This window comes from Anser brachyrhynchus (assembly GCF_964034855.1).
Source record: "Anser brachyrhynchus genome assembly, chromosome: 6".
Taxonomy (NCBI): Eukaryota; Metazoa; Chordata; class Aves; order Anseriformes; family Anatidae; genus Anser; species Anser brachyrhynchus.
This window is the reverse complement of record NC_137700.1, coordinates 26,851,807-26,873,026: the sequence shown is the minus strand read 5'-3', so window position 1 is coordinate 26,873,026 and position 21,220 is coordinate 26,851,807. Positions and strand designations below refer to the sequence as shown.

The following is a 21,220-nucleotide window of genomic DNA, read 5'->3' as shown; positions in this document are numbered from 1 at the left end:
GCAGCAGCAGACACTCTTTTATGGCAGCGTGGATGTCCCCGTGTGCCAGGAGGAGCGCTGGCGGGACAGCAGTGCTCCTGGCAGTGTTTGTGCTTGGATTAAGCCTGCACTTCTCCCGTCCCTGCAGAATGTCACAACTGTCAGGGCACCCGCAGCGAGCACCAGTGGTGATTATTGGCCCTTTCAATGCATCGGGTTCCTATGCTACCGTGCTAGCTTGCCCAGGGAGGGGGGGAGAGCAAGGATCAGCCTGAGCAAATTCAGGGCTCCTTGGCAAACAGAGCCAAGGAAATACGAATAACTAGGTTTAGGGGAGCTGGATGTGAGTGAGAATCGCCTTTTGCAGCTTGTGTCCCGGGGAGGGAACCAGCTCATGGCCCAGTGGCAGTGCAGGCATTTCCCTCGGGCCAATGCCTCCAACCTCCTGTGCTGTGGCAGAGAGAGCTTGAAGCTACCCGGGGTAAAATCTGGCTGTGCTGCTGGCTTTGGTGACTTCGTGGACCTGTCCTTTGAACACCTCCCGGCCAGGATTAGCTTTACCCGGTGGTCCCCTCCCCATCCCAGCCCTCTGAGGGCGCCTGTTTTAAATGCAGCCGAGGGGTCCCAGTTCAACCAAAGCCTCGATGTTTATTTGAAGTATTGAACGCCAACAAACAGGGCCCCGTGGTCTCGGACTGCAGGCAGCGAGGACGTGCTTAGGTCAATTACACTTGACAATGCTGCGATAGCTCAGGGGAAGCGCACCCCTGGGACCTCGGGGCTCTCGATGCTCTGGGGGTTTTCAGCCGAGGTGCCAGGGAGCCCAGCAGCATCTGCAACACAAAGGGGGCGAAATGGGGCAGCAGATGGAGAACCGGGTCCGGCTAATACGGTGAAAAGATGGTGTTTAGGGCTAAGCATGCAGAAGCAAAACTGAAAGCTTCCTTCTCTTTGCCATCCCCCCCCACCTTCCCCCACCCCCCCCCCCCCAAAAAAAAAAAAAGAAAAAAAAAGAGAAAGAAAAGAAAAAAAGAAAAATCCCCGAGGAAAGAAAAACTTCTGCGAGGATGCTTCGTATGAGGCGCTGGATGTGATGTCCAGGGCGCCGGTGTAAGCCTAGATTCTCGCCCACGGGAGCGAAGGGGGATTTTTCTCCTCCGGGTGCGGAGGCCGAGCCGTGGCAGGATGCGTCCCCGGGGGGAGCCTGGCGGCTCGGGGCCGGGACCTGCGGGGTCGGGACGCCCGGAGCCGGCCGAGGCTGGGGGCTTGGAGCAGCAGCTCCCTGCCCCGGCCAGGGCTGCCTGCAGTGCCCGAGATCCCAGCCCCGTCGGCCGGGATGGGGTGGGGGGGGAGCGGGGAAGGCTCTTTGCTGCCCGGGGAGGGGGGAGACCGCGGTGCTGGCGGAGCGAGAAAGCCCTCGCTCTTTTTTTGGTCCCTTTCCAAGCATTTTTTAACAGAGGAAGGATGTAATAACATGCCACGGGCAATAAATCATAGGCTGGCTACTCCCCCTGCTCCCCTCCCCCGGCCCCTCTATAGAGGCAGGGGAGGAGGGGACTCGCTCAGAGCGCGGCCGCCGCCGGGACGAGCAGCACAGCGCCCAGCATGGAGCTCCGCGCCCTCGCCCTGCTCGCCTTCGCCCTGGCCCTCGTCTCCCTCTCGGAGGGTAAGTGGGATGCCGCCGGGACCCATCCTGCCCGCCGGAAAGCCCCGGCAGGAGGACGAGGGGATGCGGGGGTTGCTGGAGCTGGGAGCCTCCGACAGCGCTCGCTCCGCAGGGAGGCGTTTGGGCTGCAAAATTGTGCGCCTTGATTTCCACTAAAGAGAGAAAAAAAAGTTGCAAGAAATGAGAACCAGGCGGCCGGTCCCGTGCCTCTTCTGTCCCCGTTCCCTCGATCGGGGCAGCGCTGAGCAGCAGCGGGCGCTCGGCGGGCATCCCCCGCTCGCTCCCGCAGCCCCGCGGGGAGGTTTCGGGGGGCTCCGAGAACGGGGAGCAAAAAGGGGACCCCGAACTGCCCCGGGGCAATACGGGCTGCCCGCCGACAAGCGCCACGGGGCGCTGCCACCGCGGCCGCCTGTCCCCGCAGGGTCCCCGGACCAGGGGTCGGGGAGCCGCGGGACCCCTGCCCGCAGCCTCCGGGGGTCTCTCGGCGCCGGGAGCCCCGGTCCTCCGCTGGCACAGGTGTGCCACGTTTTGTCCCCCCCCTCGGAAGCACCCCGGATCGACACTGAGCATCCCCAGCAGCCGCCGCTCCCGTCGCGTTGGTCCGTTCTGGGGACCGAAACTTGGGTGTTCCCCCCCCGGGGCGGGGAAGGGTCCCCTCCCGGTGCCCCTTTGTTTAGCCGGAGCGAGTTAATTGCTCCCGATGATCCCAATAGCTCGGTGCCGAAGGCGGAGGCAGGCCGTGTGGCCGGGGCGCACCGCTGCGGTGTCTTCATGGCAGGGCGAGCGTGGGGGGCCCGGCTGCTCGGGCGAGGAACGGCTTAGAGCTGTCGGGGAAAAACTGGTGTAAGGGGACTGACACCACAGGACTGCGGTGCTAACAGCTTTTTGCCTGTTTCTTTGCACGTCAAGTAGTGCTCTCAACCCTGATCCAGATGAGGGTTGTGGGGCTGTCTTGTCCTGGAGGGCAGGTGAGCTCCAAGTTCTTCTCAGCCGTTCTGGTAAAGCTGGTTTTACCTATCATGGTCTTATCCCCCAGGGAACTGGAGCTGTTCTAGTCTTAAAAAGTTGTCAGCCCTCTCCTGATACCGCCAGATGTAGCTTTGGATGAACAGGAGTAAAATGATGCTTGCGTTGTTTCAAGTGGTTCGTCTGTTCGTGCCCAGCCTGCTTGCCTGGTCAGAGCTTCCCTCGCTTGCTCTGACCGGCCAGCCTTGATAAGCGTCCACCCTGCGGGGGAGATTTCAGTGAGCACATTGGGTTAGAGAGAATTTGTCAGCAGAGGTGGGTGTTCAGAGCCAGCAAAACTCAGCTCTGGGTCAGAAAAGAGTCAAACTATTAAAAACATAAGTCCTGCTAGTCAAGAGCAAAAAAGTTGCTTTCTTTTGTCTAAGGACATGCAGCTGCAGGAGTGACAGAGAGGTGTCTGAATAGCATCTAGCTCTTGTGTCACCCATTTCAACCGAATGTGCTAGACAGATAAAGTTCTCAAAAGCTTTATGCACAATCAGTTTCATGAAAGCTAAGCTGGTGTTTTCATGTAAGGGTACAATTAACAGACCATAGGAGAGAGTAGCCTCAGCTTGTGCTCAGTGTTTATTAGACATCGGGGAACCCACAGAGCATCCACTCCTGCAGTGCCAGCCCATGGAGTTACTGGCTTAATCAGCTTTACTACGTGTGGAACAATTTGTTTCAAATTCTGAAATGTGATAAAGAAAGATACGCTTGTCAGCCACGGGGCAGGACCAGCAGTGTCCCGTCTGCTTTTGCTGTAGGGGTTCCCGTGTCGGGGAGCGCTGTGTGCGCTGGGTTTCCCTGGCAGGAGGCTTGCTGGGAGCAGAGTGAGCCACAGCCATGCTCCGAGAGCCGGAGCGCTGGCAGGGCAGGGGCAGGGGATGTCGGTTCCCTGGGAATGGTGCTGAGAGCTGCCCCGGTGCCTGTGCTGCCGTACCTGCTGCTCTGTGTCTCTAGTTGGTCAGCGAGCAAGGAGCACAGAAATGCCAAAGGGATTCTTGTGCTGGCGTGGGAGTTGTCACTGCGCCTTGCATTGGGGTGACAGAACACCGAATGCTGGGCATGCCCTCTGCCTCGCGGTGCTGGATGCCCTTTTTCTGGGCAGGAAACAGCTTCGGGATTTAGAAACATGTTGGTCATGGTTAAGCTTTCTCTCCCGATTTCAAGTGAGTGGGGTGGGATCGAAAGTCCCTCTCCCGGTCTCAGAGAAGACGGGATTGCATTCTCAAGTCACAGATCTGAACATTGTGTAGGGTAAAGCTTAAACTCACTTTGTCAGTACGAGCCTGCAGAGGTGCTTGCTCTGCAGATGTGCGGAGAGTTGCTATATGACTGCATGCGGTTTCAGCCTCCCTTTCCTATATAAATGCACTGATGTGTAGCTATGAGGCACAGATATGCAGTGAGAAATCCCAGTGCCCTTCTCCTCCCTTCCTCACTAGCACTAGTCCGTATAGCGCGTGTTTGGGGGCTCACCCCGCAGCCCTCCTGCTCCCTTCGCATGACAGACGGGAGCTCCTTCTCCCATTTATTCACTCATAAATGATATAATTATTTGGACTGATGGATTGCCATGAAGCTAGTGGAAAATGATCTCCAATTTTGTTAACTTCTAGTCCTGATTCAGGTGTGAATCTGGAAGAACTCCACTGATGAATTTCTCTGTTTGCCTGTCTGCCAGGGGGATCAGACTCTGGCTCATCTCGTTAGAAGTGCTCAGAAAAAAAAAAGGATTTTCCTTCCCGAGGACAGGGTAACATCACCAGGCTGTCTGTGGTTATGTGTGCTAGGGACAGGTGTTGGTAAATATGCGATATGTGCAGATCAGCTGCACTTTGAAAGGCTGTGTCATTTCTCACCTTCCTAGAAGAGAGCTTAGGGATTCCAGCCCTTTCCCTGCTCTTTAGCTCTTCGTCTGCCTTTAAGGGAGCAGGGCTTAGATGCTGCGAGTGCTCCCATGTGGCTACATACACAGGGTGGCAGATTGCTGTGTGGGATCTAAAGTCTGTCAGATACAGATCTGACCATCAACACCGTGAGCCAGACCTTGTGGCTTAGGACCTTCACTATGAATTCAGTTCTTCCTGGAGTCTGAAAACTGCTCCAGTGAGATACCATTTAAAATCTTAGGCAGGTCCTTCTAGACTTCCAGGCAAAGGTGCTGTGTTTGTGTTGCATTGTGCCTGGGGCTTCGAAGCTTCCACACAGAGCAAGGACTTCATTTACGTGCGCTCGGTTGCCAGTAATTAAGTCCTTCCATGGAGAAATCATCTAGCAGGGCTGCATCGGATGCTGTGGTGAAAGCCAGGCAGCTTTCCTCAGCTCTGCATGCATATATATTGCTGACTTTTAACCCAGGGGATAAATTTAATTCTGCCCCTCGTGACGCTGGTGATGAGACTCTCCTCCAGCCCGGTGGTCCCTGATGAGTGCCTGGGGAACACACCGCCTGATAGCTGTCTTCTCGAGTTGCCGTTACTTTGCCATGGGCTGGAGGAAGTTCAAAAGACCCCAGATCTCTCCTGCAAAACCACTGTGATTTCACATCTCCTGCTCGCACCTCCTTGTGCGAGCATCTCTGAAAGTAAGGGTTGGCTGCAGCGGGGAAAGGTCAGCCGCCGGGCCCTGGGAAAGGCCGAAAGACTCGGGGCTTTTCTGTAGCCAGTAAGTCCCCCCTGAAAGCCTGCACCTGAGCCGAGCCGTTTTGATCTGATCTCTTTGGAATTCATCGCTTTCTTCTGGCTACCTTCTAATTTGGCCTCGGGTCAAAATCATTTGGCAAGAACAACACTGAGGACAAGTGCCCCCTCTTTTGGCCTTTATCTTGTCTAATTACCAGGAGCATCCCCGCACAATGGAGGGGCTCCTTATTCTAATCTCTTCTTTTCTTGTCTCCATTTTCTCTCCCTCTTCTTTTGTCTTCCAAAATCCCACGCACCGGGATTAAAAGGCTGGGTAGTGGGGTGAAAGAATTGAGCTGTGAGCTGTGGACAAATGCTCTTCCAAAGATACAGCTTTTCTATTGCTTTTTTTTTTTTTTCTTTCCACCTGCATATTTGGGAGGCAAGAGAGGACTTTGTCGTGCCTGGTCTGTGTATCCGCTGCTGACCCGGAGCAGGAGGCAATAACATGTCCTTTCTCTCCCTGTGTCCCACAGAGAAACCCGTCAGCCTGACTTACCGATGTCCCTGTCGATTCTACGAGAGCAACGTGGCAAGAGCCAACATTAAGCACCTCAAAATCCTCTCCACCCCCAACTGCTCACTTCAGATTGTGTAAGTCTCTCATTCTTTCCAGTTGGGTGCAAATCTCGGGGGTCAAAAGGGAGAATCACAGAGCAGGTTTCTGCTCCATTTGCTGGTCAGCCCTTCCCCTTGCTGCAGTTAGGTCTGTGTCTCATGCCATGATTCCCAGCTCACCTCTTTACCCCGTACCCTGCTTTACCCCCCGCCCACCCCCGGAGCCCAGCTCTGGATGTTTCCAGTGGTGTTCCACCTCTGAGCTCCCTGTGATCCCACGTTTCTCCCACAGGTACGTGAGCAGGAACATCAGGCAGGCAGTCCCTTATACGTAGAGCTTCACGCCTTAAGAAAAAAAAAAAACTTTACAGTGGTCTGAGTCTGGTCACACTTAGCAGGCAGTGTCTGACTCCAGCAAATCACAGATCACAGCAGGAGAGAAAAGGTGCATAACCAATGGAAAATCACCTCTCCCTTTTTGGTAAAAAGAAACACCAATTTTCAGGAAAAATGGTGTTGATTTTTTTTATTTTTTTTTTCTGTGTGTGATTTTAAGGGGGTCTTTTGGGTTCATTTTTTCATGGGTGACTCCCTCCTTCAAATCAGCATTCATCTTTTCATTGCAAGGAAACAATACTACCATCAACTTCTATTGACCTCTGTAAGGGCGTCTCAGTGACTGCACTGGGTTTATCAGTGGCTACACTGCAGTGCTCTCAGCACTGGTTCTGTGTGGATCCACATTGAGCTCTTCCAGTTGTAACTTAAATGCTGTAAAAATCTGTTCTTTGTCATCCAAAACATTTCTGCATTAAGAAAACTGACGTGGTTTCATGATATTTCTCAGGAATATACAGATGTATTTAAGGGTGTGCATCAATTCGTGAACAGTTTTTTATTCATATGATTTATTTTTTTTTAAACCACTCTGTGTAGATCTTCTACATTTTCACATGTGTGGTTCTGCCTTAGGACTTGGTGGAGGACAGTGAGAAAAAATGTAAAACCCAGCTGAGAAATAATTTCCTTTAAGAAAAATGGCAAAACCAGCTGTGACTAACTCTGATCTCTACCTATAAACAATTTTGGAGGCAAGCATCCAAAAGGCAAATAGTGTATGGATTGGTGTTCTGGGACTGTCAGTCGGTGTCATGAGGGTCCCAATGCTAAGGCTTTGTAGAAGATCTGGAATTTTCTGGAGTAGATTCAAGAAAACAGCAGGCACTTAATATTGGATACAGTATATAGTTTTTCTCTTAATTAACGTGGGATCATAGTCATTAGAGAATGGTTAAGAGCACGAAATACAGAAACACAGCACATGTTCTTGCCCCATTCCTGATCCAAGTGTGTCTGTTTGGAACAGGATCCAGTAGCACACAAACCACATGAATCTACAGGTCACCATCTTTCTTTTACTTAAAAATGTAAGGTACTTAAACCGAAAACTTCCCTCCAAATGCTCCTGAAATTTTGAGCTTCGCTAAAAGAGGAGTTGAAATGGAATCAAAACTAATTTATCATTTTGATGCTTGAAATGGTTTCTCAGCTCAACCACACTCTGAATTCATTAGATACATGTTGCACAGTGAAAGTGTGAGTGACTTAAAAGCTGTTTGCAAGAGTAGAGAATGTCACTGAATTCATACAGATTTTTAAGGAAAGAGCTCAGGCTTTTTCAATCAAGTACATTTCCCTTTATATTTGAGGGGAATTGTACCTGAACAAAAAGCCTAGGAGCAGGCCTTTGTCTTCAGTTCCACCGGGAGTAATCTCCCCAAATCCAGAACTCTCCTTTGTGGACGTCTGCTTCGACGAAGCCCACCCCAATTTCCCTGCTTTTCAACACAAGGAAATAGGCATTTTTAGCATGCATTTAATTGCATCCTAAAGAATACACCAAAACCCATTCAGACAAATGCTCCTTACACATGCCTAGGTCTCTGTCACGGCCATGCAAGGATCAGAGGCTGCCAAACTTGGAAATAAATGTCCAGAAACTCAGTTTCTTAATCCTTGATGAGGGGAGTTCCATCTCCTGTGGCAGGAGGGTGGTGACGTGTGCTTTTGGTTCTGTACTCCGTACGGCCAGCTTAGTACTTCCCCAGCACTGCTAAGATCAGCAAATCCATTCTCACTGTTGGTATCACTTCACTGGAAATTCTCCAGCTTGGCACTACTGTAAGGGAAATATGAATTAGGCCCATTCATCACTTTATTGGCACGGGGTTTGCAGGACTGGATCTTCAATGTGTTTATGTTACAACTGTGTTGTTGCATAACTTCAGACCAAGGAGCCTTTTTGACCTCTTCTTACTCCACATTTTTATATTCTGCAGACTTTGCTTTATGAAGTTGGGAACATTTTGGCCTCCATCCAACAAAATGCTTAAGCAAGAACTGAACTTACTCCTATGGGCATTTCCATGAAATTGCTGTTCTTGGCACTTTTACGTGGCAAGGCTGTTTAAGGGGAGGCTTCTCAGCAGCTGGGGCAGAGGCAGGGCCCTCTGGGGTAAGCGAGGGATCACCGCACTCTTCAGAGGCCCTGAGGGCCCTGGAGGGTCAGACCTCCTGATATGGGTGACAAGCTGTTTGTACTGCTACTGTATGAAAATGCAGGTAACCCAAACCCCAGGTCATCACAGGGAATTTGCTTCAGACACTTGTCCCCTTTTCTGCGACTTCTTAGCAGATTTAAATTTGCTTAGGTGTAGCATGGAAGGAGCAGCTCAAACATGCAGGAGAAGCCCCTCAAGAAATTTCTCCTTTTTTTTTCCAGTGCTGATTGAATATACGAGGGAAAATTTGCCTCTGGCACTATGGTGGAACACAATCATCTTCCTGCATGCAGCCTGCTAGCTCAGTATAGAGTAAAACAAAAAGTGAAGGAGCGACCAGACGCTTTCAGGACATTCAGGAGATATGGTTTGGTGTCCATCTTCAAAACATGCAAACATTCAGTTTGTGGTTGAATCTGAAAGATGTTCTTAATTAACTCCTTGCAGAAATGACCTATATTTACCACACTATTCTTTTCAAATGAAATTTAGCTGTTCCCAGCATTGAACATGTAGCAGCCCAGATAGGAACTGGAAAACCTAGATTCATGTTCTGCATCTCTTCCTCCCCAGCATGCATCCCAGCACAGGAATCAGCACCTGGGGGGACAAACCCTACCAGTACTCCAAGCTGTGTTTATATTAGGTGCCTCGAGGGTGGCAGGGGTATCCCAGCCTCTTCACGAGTCATCTGAGAGCAGCACTGACTCACAGGGAAGTCAGACACAGCTCTACTATGTGGGATAGGGTTGCAAACCTGTGTGCAGAATAAGGTGTGAGGGGGGGTGTGGGCTGGGGGGTGCCACACATGAGACTCACCCTGACTTTTCTCCTTTGGCAGTGCAAGGCTCAAGAGCAACAGCAAGCAAGTGTGCATTGATCCCAAGCTAAAGTGGATCCAGGAATATCTGGAGAAAGCTTTAAACAAGTAAGGCAAGAGACAAATGGACTTAACAGTTAACACATCCTGAGTTATTCAAGGGTAGAACATTAAGGGCTGGCTTTAACCATGTGGACAAAGTACTCGTGGAATCAGACATTGTTTTGAAGATGGGTTTGGAGTTGACCTAGTCTGTATTAAAACAACAGCTTCTAGTATATCTTAAATGTTAAACTAAGAGTTTTGCCAGAATTTGAGGCAAAATCCATCCTAAAGATTCTGTGCTGAGGTCCCCAACTCATCCTTTTTTAAAAAGAGCCGTTCTCCCAAGGAAAATGCTTCCTCTTCCCCAAGCAAAACTACAATTACTTCAGAATCTATATTGTTCCAATTTGTTTGGAGCCCCTTCTCCATGTTACACTGGGGGTCTGCTTGCACAGGCGGATGAGGCTGAGCACGTCTTTGCAATTAAAATTGTTTCTCTGCTGGCCAGTGTGGAGTGCTAATAATCTCGGCCAAGGCAAGATGTGCTGCCATGAGTAAGGCTCTCCCACAAAGCCAGCCATGCCTGGCGAATTCATACTCTTTTCCTCCAACTTTATTCCCCTTGCGAGTGGCTGGTCATGGCTATCCTGAGGAGGACCCAGCCTATCAGTCAAATTTTACGGTGAGCAAGAGCGGCACAGAGAGCATTTCTGTGCTGAGTTGCAGGGGAGGGCTCCAGCTTTGCTGGAGTGGAAGATGAGAAGAAGCAACGGGCCCTGGGCCCCGGGCTGCGGTTGGTCCTGCAGCGGCAGTTTGGCCAGCAAGCCCACCTGTGCACTCAGAGTCCCTCCCACCACTGCCACCACATTGCCATCCCTCAGTAACCTGCTGTAACCGTGCTGAACCTTGTCCCCGCTGCCTCTGTTAGGGTAAAGGCAGGGTTGGAATCAAGTCGTTCGCAAACGCAATGCGTCCTTGGAGAAAGGTGGGGAAGGGTATGGACCCAGAGCAGATGTGAGGCCATACAGGTAGCTGAACGCCCTCCACTGTCTGCTGTGAAAACACATCCTCCAAGCGAGGGGTAAAGGAAGAAAAAGTCTTTGTTTCCCTGTGGTTTTACAATAACAAAGGGGAAAAATGGTACCAGAGGCAGAGACATTCTTCTACCTGGCCCTTCTGGGGTCAAGAGTGAGGAGGAGGAGGGAGGGAAGCCAGCTACCAAACTGACTGTGATTCCAGCCCTGCCAGCTCTCCCCATCTCATCCGATTCTCAGTGCCTTCTTTGCTGCCAGCACTTGGCCCTCTCATCCTTTGGGCAAATTCTCTGCAGAGGTAATCCACGTTAATGCTGGCAGGATGGCTTTGGATTTGGGCACAGATGAATCTAAGAGCAGGATGTGGCCTGTGCCGATTATTCCAGGGGCTTGGGCTACTTTTTTCCCCATCCTTGGAAAATCCTCAAGTCCCTGCCTAAGTTTCTGTTTGCTGTCAGCCCCAGTGAAGCCCTTGGTGCTGTTCATAAGACTTGAAACTTAGGAGGCACTTAAGAAATTTGCAGGGTTGGCTAAATGTGATTTTAAGCTCTCATCCTGCCTGCCAGCCTTAGGGGAACAACTCAGCTGGAGCACCTTCTGCTCTCACTTCCACTGGTGAAGATCTGGGGCCAGCTCTACTGAAACCAGTGAGCCTGCACCTGATCTCCAACCAGTTTCTGGTTTTTGGTTAACCTAACTTTCATCCAGAAGCGACTCTGCTATTTCTGTGGATTTCATCCTGATTTACATTGATTAACAGAAAAGAATTTGGTCCCAATTCTATTAAATAAGATGACAGCATACATTTCCATCACCTAATCCCAGTAATCATGGCATTATTTTCATTTTCCAACTATTCATGCTAGCATAAGTGGCATTTTCATGCTCCATAGACAGTCAGGGCTCTGTCTGTAGCATTTTCACGAGGCATGTTTTTGATATATTTTAGTGCACAGCTTTGACTTCTTCAACAAAATGTATTTGGAATATATTTATAGCGCATCAAGCAATTCATATATTTGAATTGGAGCCATATGAATGTTGGTAGTTTAAAACACCGATATCCTTCTAAACTACTAACAGCTTGTAAAATAAATCTATATAGATCTATAAATGTTAATGTAGCTATCAGTTTCAATCAGCCATATATTATATTTTTTCACTTGTACTGAAATTGTATGAAATGTGACATTACCCTATATGCACTAGCAATAAAATGGCTAATTGTTTCATGTTATGAAAACCCAATTGTACATGGGAATTTATTTTTCTGGAATAAAATCAATACGTTTTGTAGAAAGGGCTCTTGTAATTGCTTAAGTAAAATCCAAACTGTCAAGACATCTTAATCAATACCAGTGCTTCCATTTGAGAGTATCTTCTGTATTATAATTTGCAGCTAAAGGCAATCAAGAGGTCATAGAGCATAGTAGTCTAATACAGGTGATTGTGAAAGTAGAGATGGTTTTTAGTAGGGAATTATTTTGCTCATTAATCCTGCTTAGCCTTTATTATTGCTTTATATTCATCACATCTCCATGTAATGTACGTACTTATGAGACATCAGTAAAATACATTCAGGCTGTCAGGAGTCCAAACTCCTTAACTGGCTTTAAAAATCATCGTGCAACTGCTGTGGCCAACATCATTCAACACTCATCCATTTTATAGACAAGGGGCAAATCAGTCCTTTCTTGAATCAGCTAGCAAATCCTTTACCACTTCTAGGCAATCCCAGTCCTCATTTACAGTCGCACCTTGACTGCCTTTTCCTTCTCCCTTTATGCAAGGATTTGCAAAATCAGGCCCTTGTAGAGTTAACAGAGCCCAAAATAAGCAGAGATCAGAGAATGATCCTGACTTGTCCATTGTCACGTTGACATAGTCCCAGCTCAGAACTTCCCCTCAGCCCAAGATGCTGAAGTCCATTAAGCTCAGTTGTTACTTCTGGCACAGACAAGAGAGTTGATGGATCTGGAGAAAATGACAAAGTCAAATAGGAAAAGCTTTGCCTTCAAGCCCTTTGGGAGAAAGGAAAGGAAACTCCTGACTTCCAGGGGCTGGTTATAATGAGAGCTAAGCCCTGTTGCTGCCTTCCTCCATAGCACTTGTAAACCCAGGTGTGGCAGCTCTTCCTTGTTTCTAATCTCATTACTAAATAAGGGCTGCAGTGCAAGACACCAAAACAACAGCATCCTGGTACTCCACCAAGCATGTGCTGGGTGGCTGCCCTGCACAGTGGGGTACAATGTAGGCAAACGCTTTCACAGCTTCATTTTAAGGCACCAAATGCCCATAAATCCCATAGAAAAACAACCGGCTCTTATGGGAATTGGTGGGAATGGTGGGTGGGAAGCCAGAAATCCAGCCCCCTCCAATCTCGTTGTACCTCATTGGGTGCCACGTGGATAGAGAGGCTCCTGGATAACAAGTTCTGGCAGGCATCTGGGGAGGTGTCAGTGTTTTGGGGAAAAACTTCTGGCCCCAGGACTTGCAAATGGCCTGTCACCAGGGCACTTCTATTTGCTTAGTGTTCCTCTGAGGCAGAGAGCATGTGAAGGGGGATGTTATCTTCATTTTCACCCTGCCAGCAAGATGTGAAGGGGACATAGAATAAATGTGAATAAGGCCTTTGTATATGGATAATTTACGGCAGTCTCTTTGTATTTTTCTTTTAATTTAGACCACGTCATCGCACTCATAAAAAAAAGCAACAGAAGAAACGGGGCCCACTCTGCCCTTCCCGTGCAACACCACTAAAGTCTCCAGGGAGAAAGAATGGTAGGAGGCATTAGTTTCTGAGCTGGGATACCCCAGGTTCACATCCCTGCTCTTCCACAGACCATCCTATAGGATGCTGGGCAGATACATTAGTCTGTCCAGGACTCCATTTTTCCCCATGTTTGTTGAAGATAACAACTCTACCCTCCCTGCAAAGGGGTGTTATATAGATAAAGCTCTTAGAGCAGGGGAAAAGTTCAGCCACAGCGGAGGTGGGGGTGAATGGGACAGAATTTTTGAACCCTGGTGTAAAGCTGTAGTGTGGCTGTGTTGATGTCAGTTTTGTTACACCAAGGGGGAGTTTGTCCAAGTTATTTTGTTCTCAAAGTGGCCATGCTTTAATGGCACTGCATATTTCGGTTTTCTAAGGGATACAAGGAATGCAGCAAAATATCTGGCTGTTTCTCACTAGGTTGCAGTCATATGTAGAATAGAACTTGTTGATTCCTGTCTGATCTGTATGCCTGATTTTCTCCTCAGGGAGACCAGGGCAAGGAGGGGACTGGGAATAAACATTTGGGATAATGCATTTTACCCATATCGAACTTCCCAGAGGGATCTGTGCAATTTCCCCATGCTTTCTAATGTCAGCAGTCTCTGGGCAAGAGCTGCCTCATTCTTGCAGTCTCCTTTGTAGAGATGCTGCCTAAGGCCTGGCCATCCCATTTTACAGATGGGAGAACTGATACCCAAAGAGGGCAAAAGAGCCCTGAAGCAAAGCCAAAGTCAAAAGTAGGGTAAAGGTTGGGATGCCCTCTGTCTTTTAAGCTGTTCTTATTCTTCCACTACCAAAGTGACGGAGTTAAACTATAAATAACAGCTGTGAATTTGGCACTAGTGTTTTTCAATGACAAATGCAGCATTGGGCAGTGACAGCACGAAGTGTTGCATCAGTGATGGGTTAAAACCTCTCCTATGGGAGATTTGAGACAAATCTCAGAGATTGGTGTTACCTACACCAACCCTCTGGATGTCCCAAGTTGTTTTGTCCCATCAGGATGGTGTGTCCTGCCTTTCTGCACCACAAGAGTTAGGGTTACCAGTGTGGGATACTGGAAAGGATATCTTCAAAAGGAAAATCTTACTTATGGTTTAGTCACCCTCTTTATGCCCGGATGAATTTTCTGAGGCTACCTTCACCAAGAGTAGCCACAACCAGCGCTGGCTGTGGTCACACAGTCTTACTTGACCAGCAGGCATTGAAAGGGATCTTTGTGCAGATCCTGTAGGCTAGGCAAGACATGCTGGGGCATCAGGGTTTTTGAATATCTGGTGTTTACCCTCTGACACTTGTAGCTCAGCCTTAGTAATTACCATCTAGATGGTAAAAGGTCGATCAGTTGGAGCAGGAATAGGGGTCACTTTGGGCAAAAAGCTGGAGGCCACCAGCACAGCCTGGCTCCTTGTTCTGAGTGAACCCCATCCACATCCACGCCCACAAAACACTAGCCTGCCACTCTTCCTGGGTACCATGCTCACACTGGTCTGAGGCCTCTGCTCTCCACTCTCCCCATCATGGGAGATGAACAGGAGCAGAGCGTGGGCTGTCCTCTGTGTTCCTCCTACAGACACCTGGCACCTTTGCAGACCCCTGTGGAGCACAAGGGATGCAGTCCAGGTTCTCCAGCAGAGCTGTGGGGTGGGGAAGGAGAGGAGGCACTCCCAGTGCCACTCGCTCTGTTACTGGGGCCTCTCATGGATGATTAATCCCTCCTTTTCCTGCTGTTTTTTTTGTTGTTGTTTGTTTGTTTGTTTGTTTTTTGCTAAGTCTCTTTGCCCACCGATAATTCTCTGCTCTGGCTTTCAAGTCCAGAATAAGCTTCCTAGCCAGCCTTCCTCCTATATTAGCTCTGAACACCTTACTAACTGTGACGAGCACAACCTGCCCAAAATAACTCCCGTGGCTGGGTTTGCCCTTCTGGGCCCCAGCAGCTCCTTGTGGAGAACTTTCCCCAAACCATTTGGTGCATACTGGTTGGAGGGACTGCAAAAGAAATGCCTTTGGGTTAGTCCAGATGCAAATTTGCTGTTTGACTAGGCCTGATATCAAAGCTTTTGCAACTGAAATAGACCTTAATAGTGTTTCACTCTGTTCTTCATCAACAGGAGGTTCAAGATGTAAGAGGCAAGCATTGTAAGCCGTCTACAGGATTTCTTACTGTAGGACCCAGAGAACAGATAACCAGTATTAGGGAATGAATACATTTCACTGTTATCATGCAGCACAAAAGCAACGCTTCATGCATTTCCAAAGGTGTTTTTATTTTTTTTTCACAAATTGGCTTGCTTTCACAGTGCTATTTTTATATAGTAAGATGTATTTGATTTTGAGAAAAATATGTTTTTATACAGTTGGTTGATTACCTAGCACTGAGGGCAAATATGAATTTAAACTAACCCTATGTTATTATATAATATTTTATTTCCTTTGCTATGTAGAGGTTCTGCTTTATTTAACTTTCTTTTGGTTCATGCAAGTCTCCTGGAGATTTAAACCTAGAAGGACATGAACTGTACAGTGCAATGTTGTTGTGTAAGTAGTGGAAGAGTTCCTTTCCCCCAAAAGTCATTGAGACCAAGAACATAGGAAGGCTAAAAAGCATCAGATAGCAATGAAAGTGGACAGCACTATTACGGGTGGTGATTATAGGTATTTTGGCTGAGGGATTGAATTCAGGGCTGCAGGGCTAAGCCATTCTCTGAAGACTGGAGACCTCGGTGGCAACTACGAGCAGCTGGGGCAATGCACATCTGGTGCTGCACGGTGCTAGTACTCGGTTTGTAGTAGCTGAGCATGTTAGGAGCCACAACACTGATCTGATGTCACTTGGCATTTCCTATGTTCCTGTGTTTCCGATGACAAATTTTAGCACAAAAAGGAATGGGTTATTAAAGATCTAACAGCTAGATCATATTGCAAATTGCTGGAGGAGTCAAAGATGCTGCCATGCACCAGGTGTCTGTTCCCACCCGTCCACAGAAGGTGATTTCAGATCGGCTGGCCTTGTGCTGAAGTAGATGGAGGAGCATTCATGTGACCCTTCACCAGCAGCCTCAGATACTGAACAGTCACACCTGCCTGAGGGCAGTAACATTTTTGATTGCTCTGTGTAGATCTCAAAAAGGTTGTCTGCCATGTCTTTGGAGAAAAGAGGTAACTGGGGCAAGAGAGGAAAGACACTGAGTGTCTGCCCCGTTTGGGTGCTTCTTGGGTGTGGAGATGAAGGCTAACACTCACTGTTCACCGGTGGTCATGGTTCTGCTTGCTGGTGAATGGCACAGCCTCTGGGATTTTCTTTGCAAAGTACGCCTGGGGACAAGTACCACTTCTTGCACCAGTTCCCTCTCTCAGCCAGAAATGTCTTTCTCCTGATTCCCACCTGTGTGAGGAAGTACCTTTGCAATATAGTATATGGCAAAACACACCTAAAGTACTATGATAACCACGTTGTGCTGCACACAGAGATCTGGGGGGAAGCACATCTGTGCAGCACAATACTTGTGTTTGTATGTGTCTGTGTCTGTATTGTAAACAAAAAATGTTGTAACGTTGTGTGTTTTTTTGGAGGGTTGCTTCAAACAGGATCTTCCCTCTTACCTGCAGCCTGTGTCAGGAACACTGAGAGGGGTGTTTCATTAGGCGCTCCTTTCTGTGGCAGGCATCTTTAATGCCAAAGAGGCACTTTGGCTAGCCGGGGACTACCTTATTTCCATGTGGATTCAGGTAAAAATCTTGTAAGTACTTTCCTCTCTGCAAAAGGGTGCTGTTAGAGAGAGTGCTTCAGCTGGGACCACATCACCTCATTTACTTTGAAGTAGAAACCAACTGCTGTGCCTAAAATGTGTGCGTGTGACTTTGACATTCCTTCTATTGTTACCATCACCAAGCTGGTGCTTTAAATGTTTTTGTCTCCATTTTGGAAGGTCTGGCACCACTGTACTTGGTGAGAATCGGGCTCTTGATTTCTATGTGAGTAGGGTCAGAACCTCTGTTGTCAAGGTAAAGGCAGAAGTTCTGTGAGAAAACTAGAGTTTCTTGTATCCTCCCTGGACTGCGCTGTATATCCTAGGGTCCACCTGCTGTCCCTACACACGCATCTGCAACAGCTAGTGTTTTGCCAGGGGGAGAACAGGAGTGACTTTGGGGAAAGTGGGCGAATCTTGGTTCTGACACAGACACGAAGCGCGTCCTCACCCAGGAAGGTGCGTCCTTCACGTGTCCACATCCTTTGCTTCTAAGGGGCACACCAGCTGCCCAGTGACCGGCTGTGGCTGTACAGCCTTGCCAGTGCCCTGCTGCAGTCCCAGTTAACAGGGAACGAGGTCAGTGCCAGCAGGGAAAGGCCCCTGGGCACAGGCCAAGCCCACACCGCAGCCTGAGCAAACAAACTCCTCTTCTAGGGGCAAACCTGTGGGCATTGCAGGGGCAGGCTGTGTTAAAGGAAGGGCATTTGCTCTTGAGTGGGGAGGAAGGGACCCCCTGCGATGCTAGGGAACATTTACAGCCAGGTGGTGGTTTTCCGGGTGCTTGTGGGCTGTCTGTCCTCAGGCATTTCTTGAGACTCTGTGAGCTGGGCTGATGACAATTCATTGCTCATGTAGCTAAGACCACTCAGGGCATGGGGCTGTTCCTGGGGCCAGCACCGTGTCCCTTCCCTCAGCTGGAGCACAGATCCACAGGGGTGAGTTCAGGCAGGGTGAACGCAGGAATGGCACAGACCTGGCCAGGAGTAACTGAAGACTTACATGAGAACCCGATAGAAGCTTTTTCTTGCTTTAATCCAAACTCCAACCCTGAGCGGGAAGCTTTGCCTTTTGCTTGGCATTATTTTCAAGAGAACTGTTGTGTCAGGAAGAGCAGCCGTGCCCTGCACACAAGGAACATCGATCACTCGGCTGCACCAAGCTTCCTCACTGCCCTGTGCATCACACCCTATTATTCCTCCTGAGCACACCACAGTCCCAGCAGGCCGAGAAGCTGCACTAACAGAGCCCCCCTCAGGGAGAGCACTAGGTTTTCCTTTCTGCTTCTAACTGTTGACCAAAGACCAAATCAGGGAAAGGAAGCACGGGGAGATGGGAGTGATGTAGGGACCACACGTGAAGGGAAGGAGGGAAAAGATAACACTGAACTGGTGCTGAAAAAGCAGCTTCCATAAATGTGAAACTGTCGTGTCACGTGTGGTATATTTCAAAGTGCAGCTGTCAAATCCTAAGGTTGTTTTATGTCTGTTTGTTTGTTTAAAGAAGAATAGTTGGTATTTATTGCCGTGCCATTTTTTTTTGTAATTATTTATACTAGCTTTACACTTGTATGTATAAATATTTTATCTGAATTCTGCCTGAGGAAGGATGAAGGATCACTTCTTGATGCGTTTTTAACTAATGTGGTGTTTAAGCAAATGTTCATTGGTCTTTTGTAATGAAGGCTGTATTCCAAGTAAAATATACACATTTTGTTGAAAATGCAGTTCCTACAGAAGTTTTTTGTTGATATTTTCCCTTTGTCAGAAGCAGAGGGTCCTTCTTTTCTCTGACAATTTGTTTTGAGTGATGTGATTTATAGTAATCAGGGGTGTCTGAGAACTTATTACCTAAAAATCTATTTTATTTTTTTTAACCAACTTCCCACTGACACAAGTCTTGCCTGCAAACATGAAACTGGTGGCCAGAGAGAAGAAAATATTTATCATGATGAAAGGGCTGCATGAACCTCCCATCTTCCACTCCTTAACAGCTCAGTGTTGTCAGAATGTGGTGAATACTGTACTTTATATTTTTATTAAGTCAAAAACAAATTCCCAAAAAATGTGAAAAGGTTTTTGTATTTGTGTTCCTGTAAGGCAGCTTTTATGAAGGAGTTTTATTATGCTTTTGAAATTACTCCTTTCATAGAATATTTTGAAAATAAACACTTTTATATTGTTGTAATTTCTCCAGTAAATGTGTATGCACTTAACATTTTCTTAATAAAAATGTCTATCTAAATGAGACAATTACTTGCTTTTCATGGTTTGTTGTCACACACAAAAAGCTAAATACTTCCTGTCAGAAAGCCATTTGGATGTAGCACAAGCATCTAGTTTCAAGGACATTTCCAAGCAGCCCTTTGGACTTAGACCCTTCAGGAAACCTAAGGCAAAGTGCCCAGTGGATTGCAGGGAGCAGCAGCCTACCAGACTGAAGGTACCAGTGCTATCTTCAGAAGGAAAGGCTTAAACACTTCCTTCCTAGACAGAAGCCTAAACTTTTTTTTTTTTTAACAACTTTTCTCCCACATTAAGTTGACTAGAGTGAGAAATGGCTCATCATTTTTGCTCCAGCATCCCAGTCTCCACAGCGAAAAGAGGTCATCATCAGCCAGCTCCATGCTGGCAAAGGGATGGTGGTTTCTCTGAAGACCCTGAGGAATATCAAAAGAGCAGATGTTGTGAACAACACTCTCCTGGGGGCTGGTTTTCCCAGGGCACAGCGGGGTCAAGGCAGGCATGCAGCAGGCTATGGAGCACATAGCATGCTCCCTCTGCAGCTGCCCTGCTCCAACATAACAGTCCTCAGCTCATCCGCTGCAACAGCACAGGTGAATCCCATCCCCATGTACAGCTCTGGGTAGAGCAGAGGCTGGAGATAATTATCTCACGGCAGTGAAACAGGGCTTGAGTCTTACTGACCTTATTCAATAAATATTACTTGGCCAAATTGACACAAGGCAAAAGACATGCAAAAAAAGGGGAAAGGAAGCTCAGATGACTGATGGTCCCCTTGCAAATCCAGCAATGATTTAGTAAGAGATTATGAAAACCTGAGCAGGTAATTGTGCGTGCAGATGTTCCGTGAAAGATTCCCAGGCCACCAGGAAATGCACTGGGAGTAATTAGCTACAAAATTACACATTAGTATTAAGGAAAGGCCGCATGTTCAGTGGAGCATTGTGCTGTGTCTTTCATCAATTATTTTCTCTAGAACGTGAAAGTTTGGTTTCTTACTTCCTTGGCAAAACATCATGGCAATGTATCCATGAACTGCACATTCAAGGGGCTGCTTGGAATTAGTGGTGAACCCACCTTTATTAGCACATCTGGCCCTCTTCAGAGGCAGCTTTCCAATATTAACAAGCTGAAGGAAATCAGCTGCAGTCATGGCTTCAGCCATCTTGACACTGATTAGGAGCAAGATAAATTAGGCCCGAGCAGGTCAGAAGACAGCATGGGAAATGTCCCTCTTTCTCCAGGATCATCACCTACATGAAGGCCTGGTCCTGCAGGTAGAGCTACCCTGACAGATCCCTCTGCTCTTTAGGAGCCTGACTGAAGTGAGAGAGCCTGCTTTACAGTCTAGTACAACAAGGGCAAGACACATAGGGAAGGTGCTTGCAGAATAGGATTTAAAGTTGCTCGGAAGGAGTGACAGTTACTGTCTTCACATTTTAAACAAGGAGCCTGATTTGAGTAAGAAAACTCCTGTTGCTTGTCTACACATCTTTCACATGAATGCTGGTTCCCCGTTTCCCCTTTTTGAGCAACAGAATTAAAGAGCACTTGTGTCAAGGGAAAACAGGACTCTCTTTCTTGAAGTTGTGGGTTAAATGTACAGAGCAAGAGAAAAAGGTAAAATCTTTTTGATGGGTGATGTGAAAAGAAGTCAGCTGGAGAAGAGACCTTTGCATGGCTGACAGCAAGCTTGAATGGGAAGATGGGGATGTGTCCGTGGTGGTGAGATACATAGGGTGAAATCCTCTGTCACTAGAAAAAAGGAGGATATGGGAGACTGGAGACAGGGGCAGAGAAGGGCTTGGGACCCACCTCAGAAAAGGGATAGAGAAAAATGAGGACTCATAAAGAGAGGTGTGGAGGACACTGCAAGAGATGGCGGGGATGGAGTCAAGGGAAGAAGTTGAGCAGGAGGTAAGTGAAGAGAGCCAGAGGAGAGGGAAAGGAAGCAGCCCGTGGAGGAGGTAGGGTAGCACTGCCAGGGTCAACAACCACCAGGCTGAGTAGGAACCTGAAATGCCCTGCTGTGTTTCCTCAGACCTCTGTCCTGCATCAAGGGGTGCCGCTGATGAAGAGCTGAGGAGGAAAACT

General features: G+C 48.1%; 1 protein-coding gene across 2 annotated transcripts; it reads left to right on the top strand.

Annotated features, from left to right (window-relative positions):
* The first annotated feature begins 1,485 nt into the window (after positions 1 to 1,485).
* CXCL12 (C-X-C motif chemokine ligand 12) lies at positions 1,486 to 19,130 on the top strand. 2 transcript variants are annotated; one of them, XM_080597709.1, is made up of 5 exons: positions 1,486 to 1,645; positions 5,817 to 5,934; positions 9,301 to 9,387; positions 13,042 to 13,139; positions 15,246 to 19,130. In XM_080597709.1, the coding sequence occupies exons 1-5, from the start codon at positions 1,585 to 1,587 to the stop codon at positions 15,275 to 15,277; spliced, it is 396 nt and encodes a 131-aa protein (XP_080453835.1). In that variant the 5' UTR covers positions 1,486 to 1,584; the 3' UTR covers positions 15,278 to 19,130. The 2 variants fall into 2 exon arrangements, with proteins under 2 accessions (XP_080453835.1, XP_080453836.1); XM_080597710.1 differs by lacking the exon at positions 13,042 to 13,139.
* Positions 19,131 to 21,220: the final 2,090 nt, after the last annotated feature.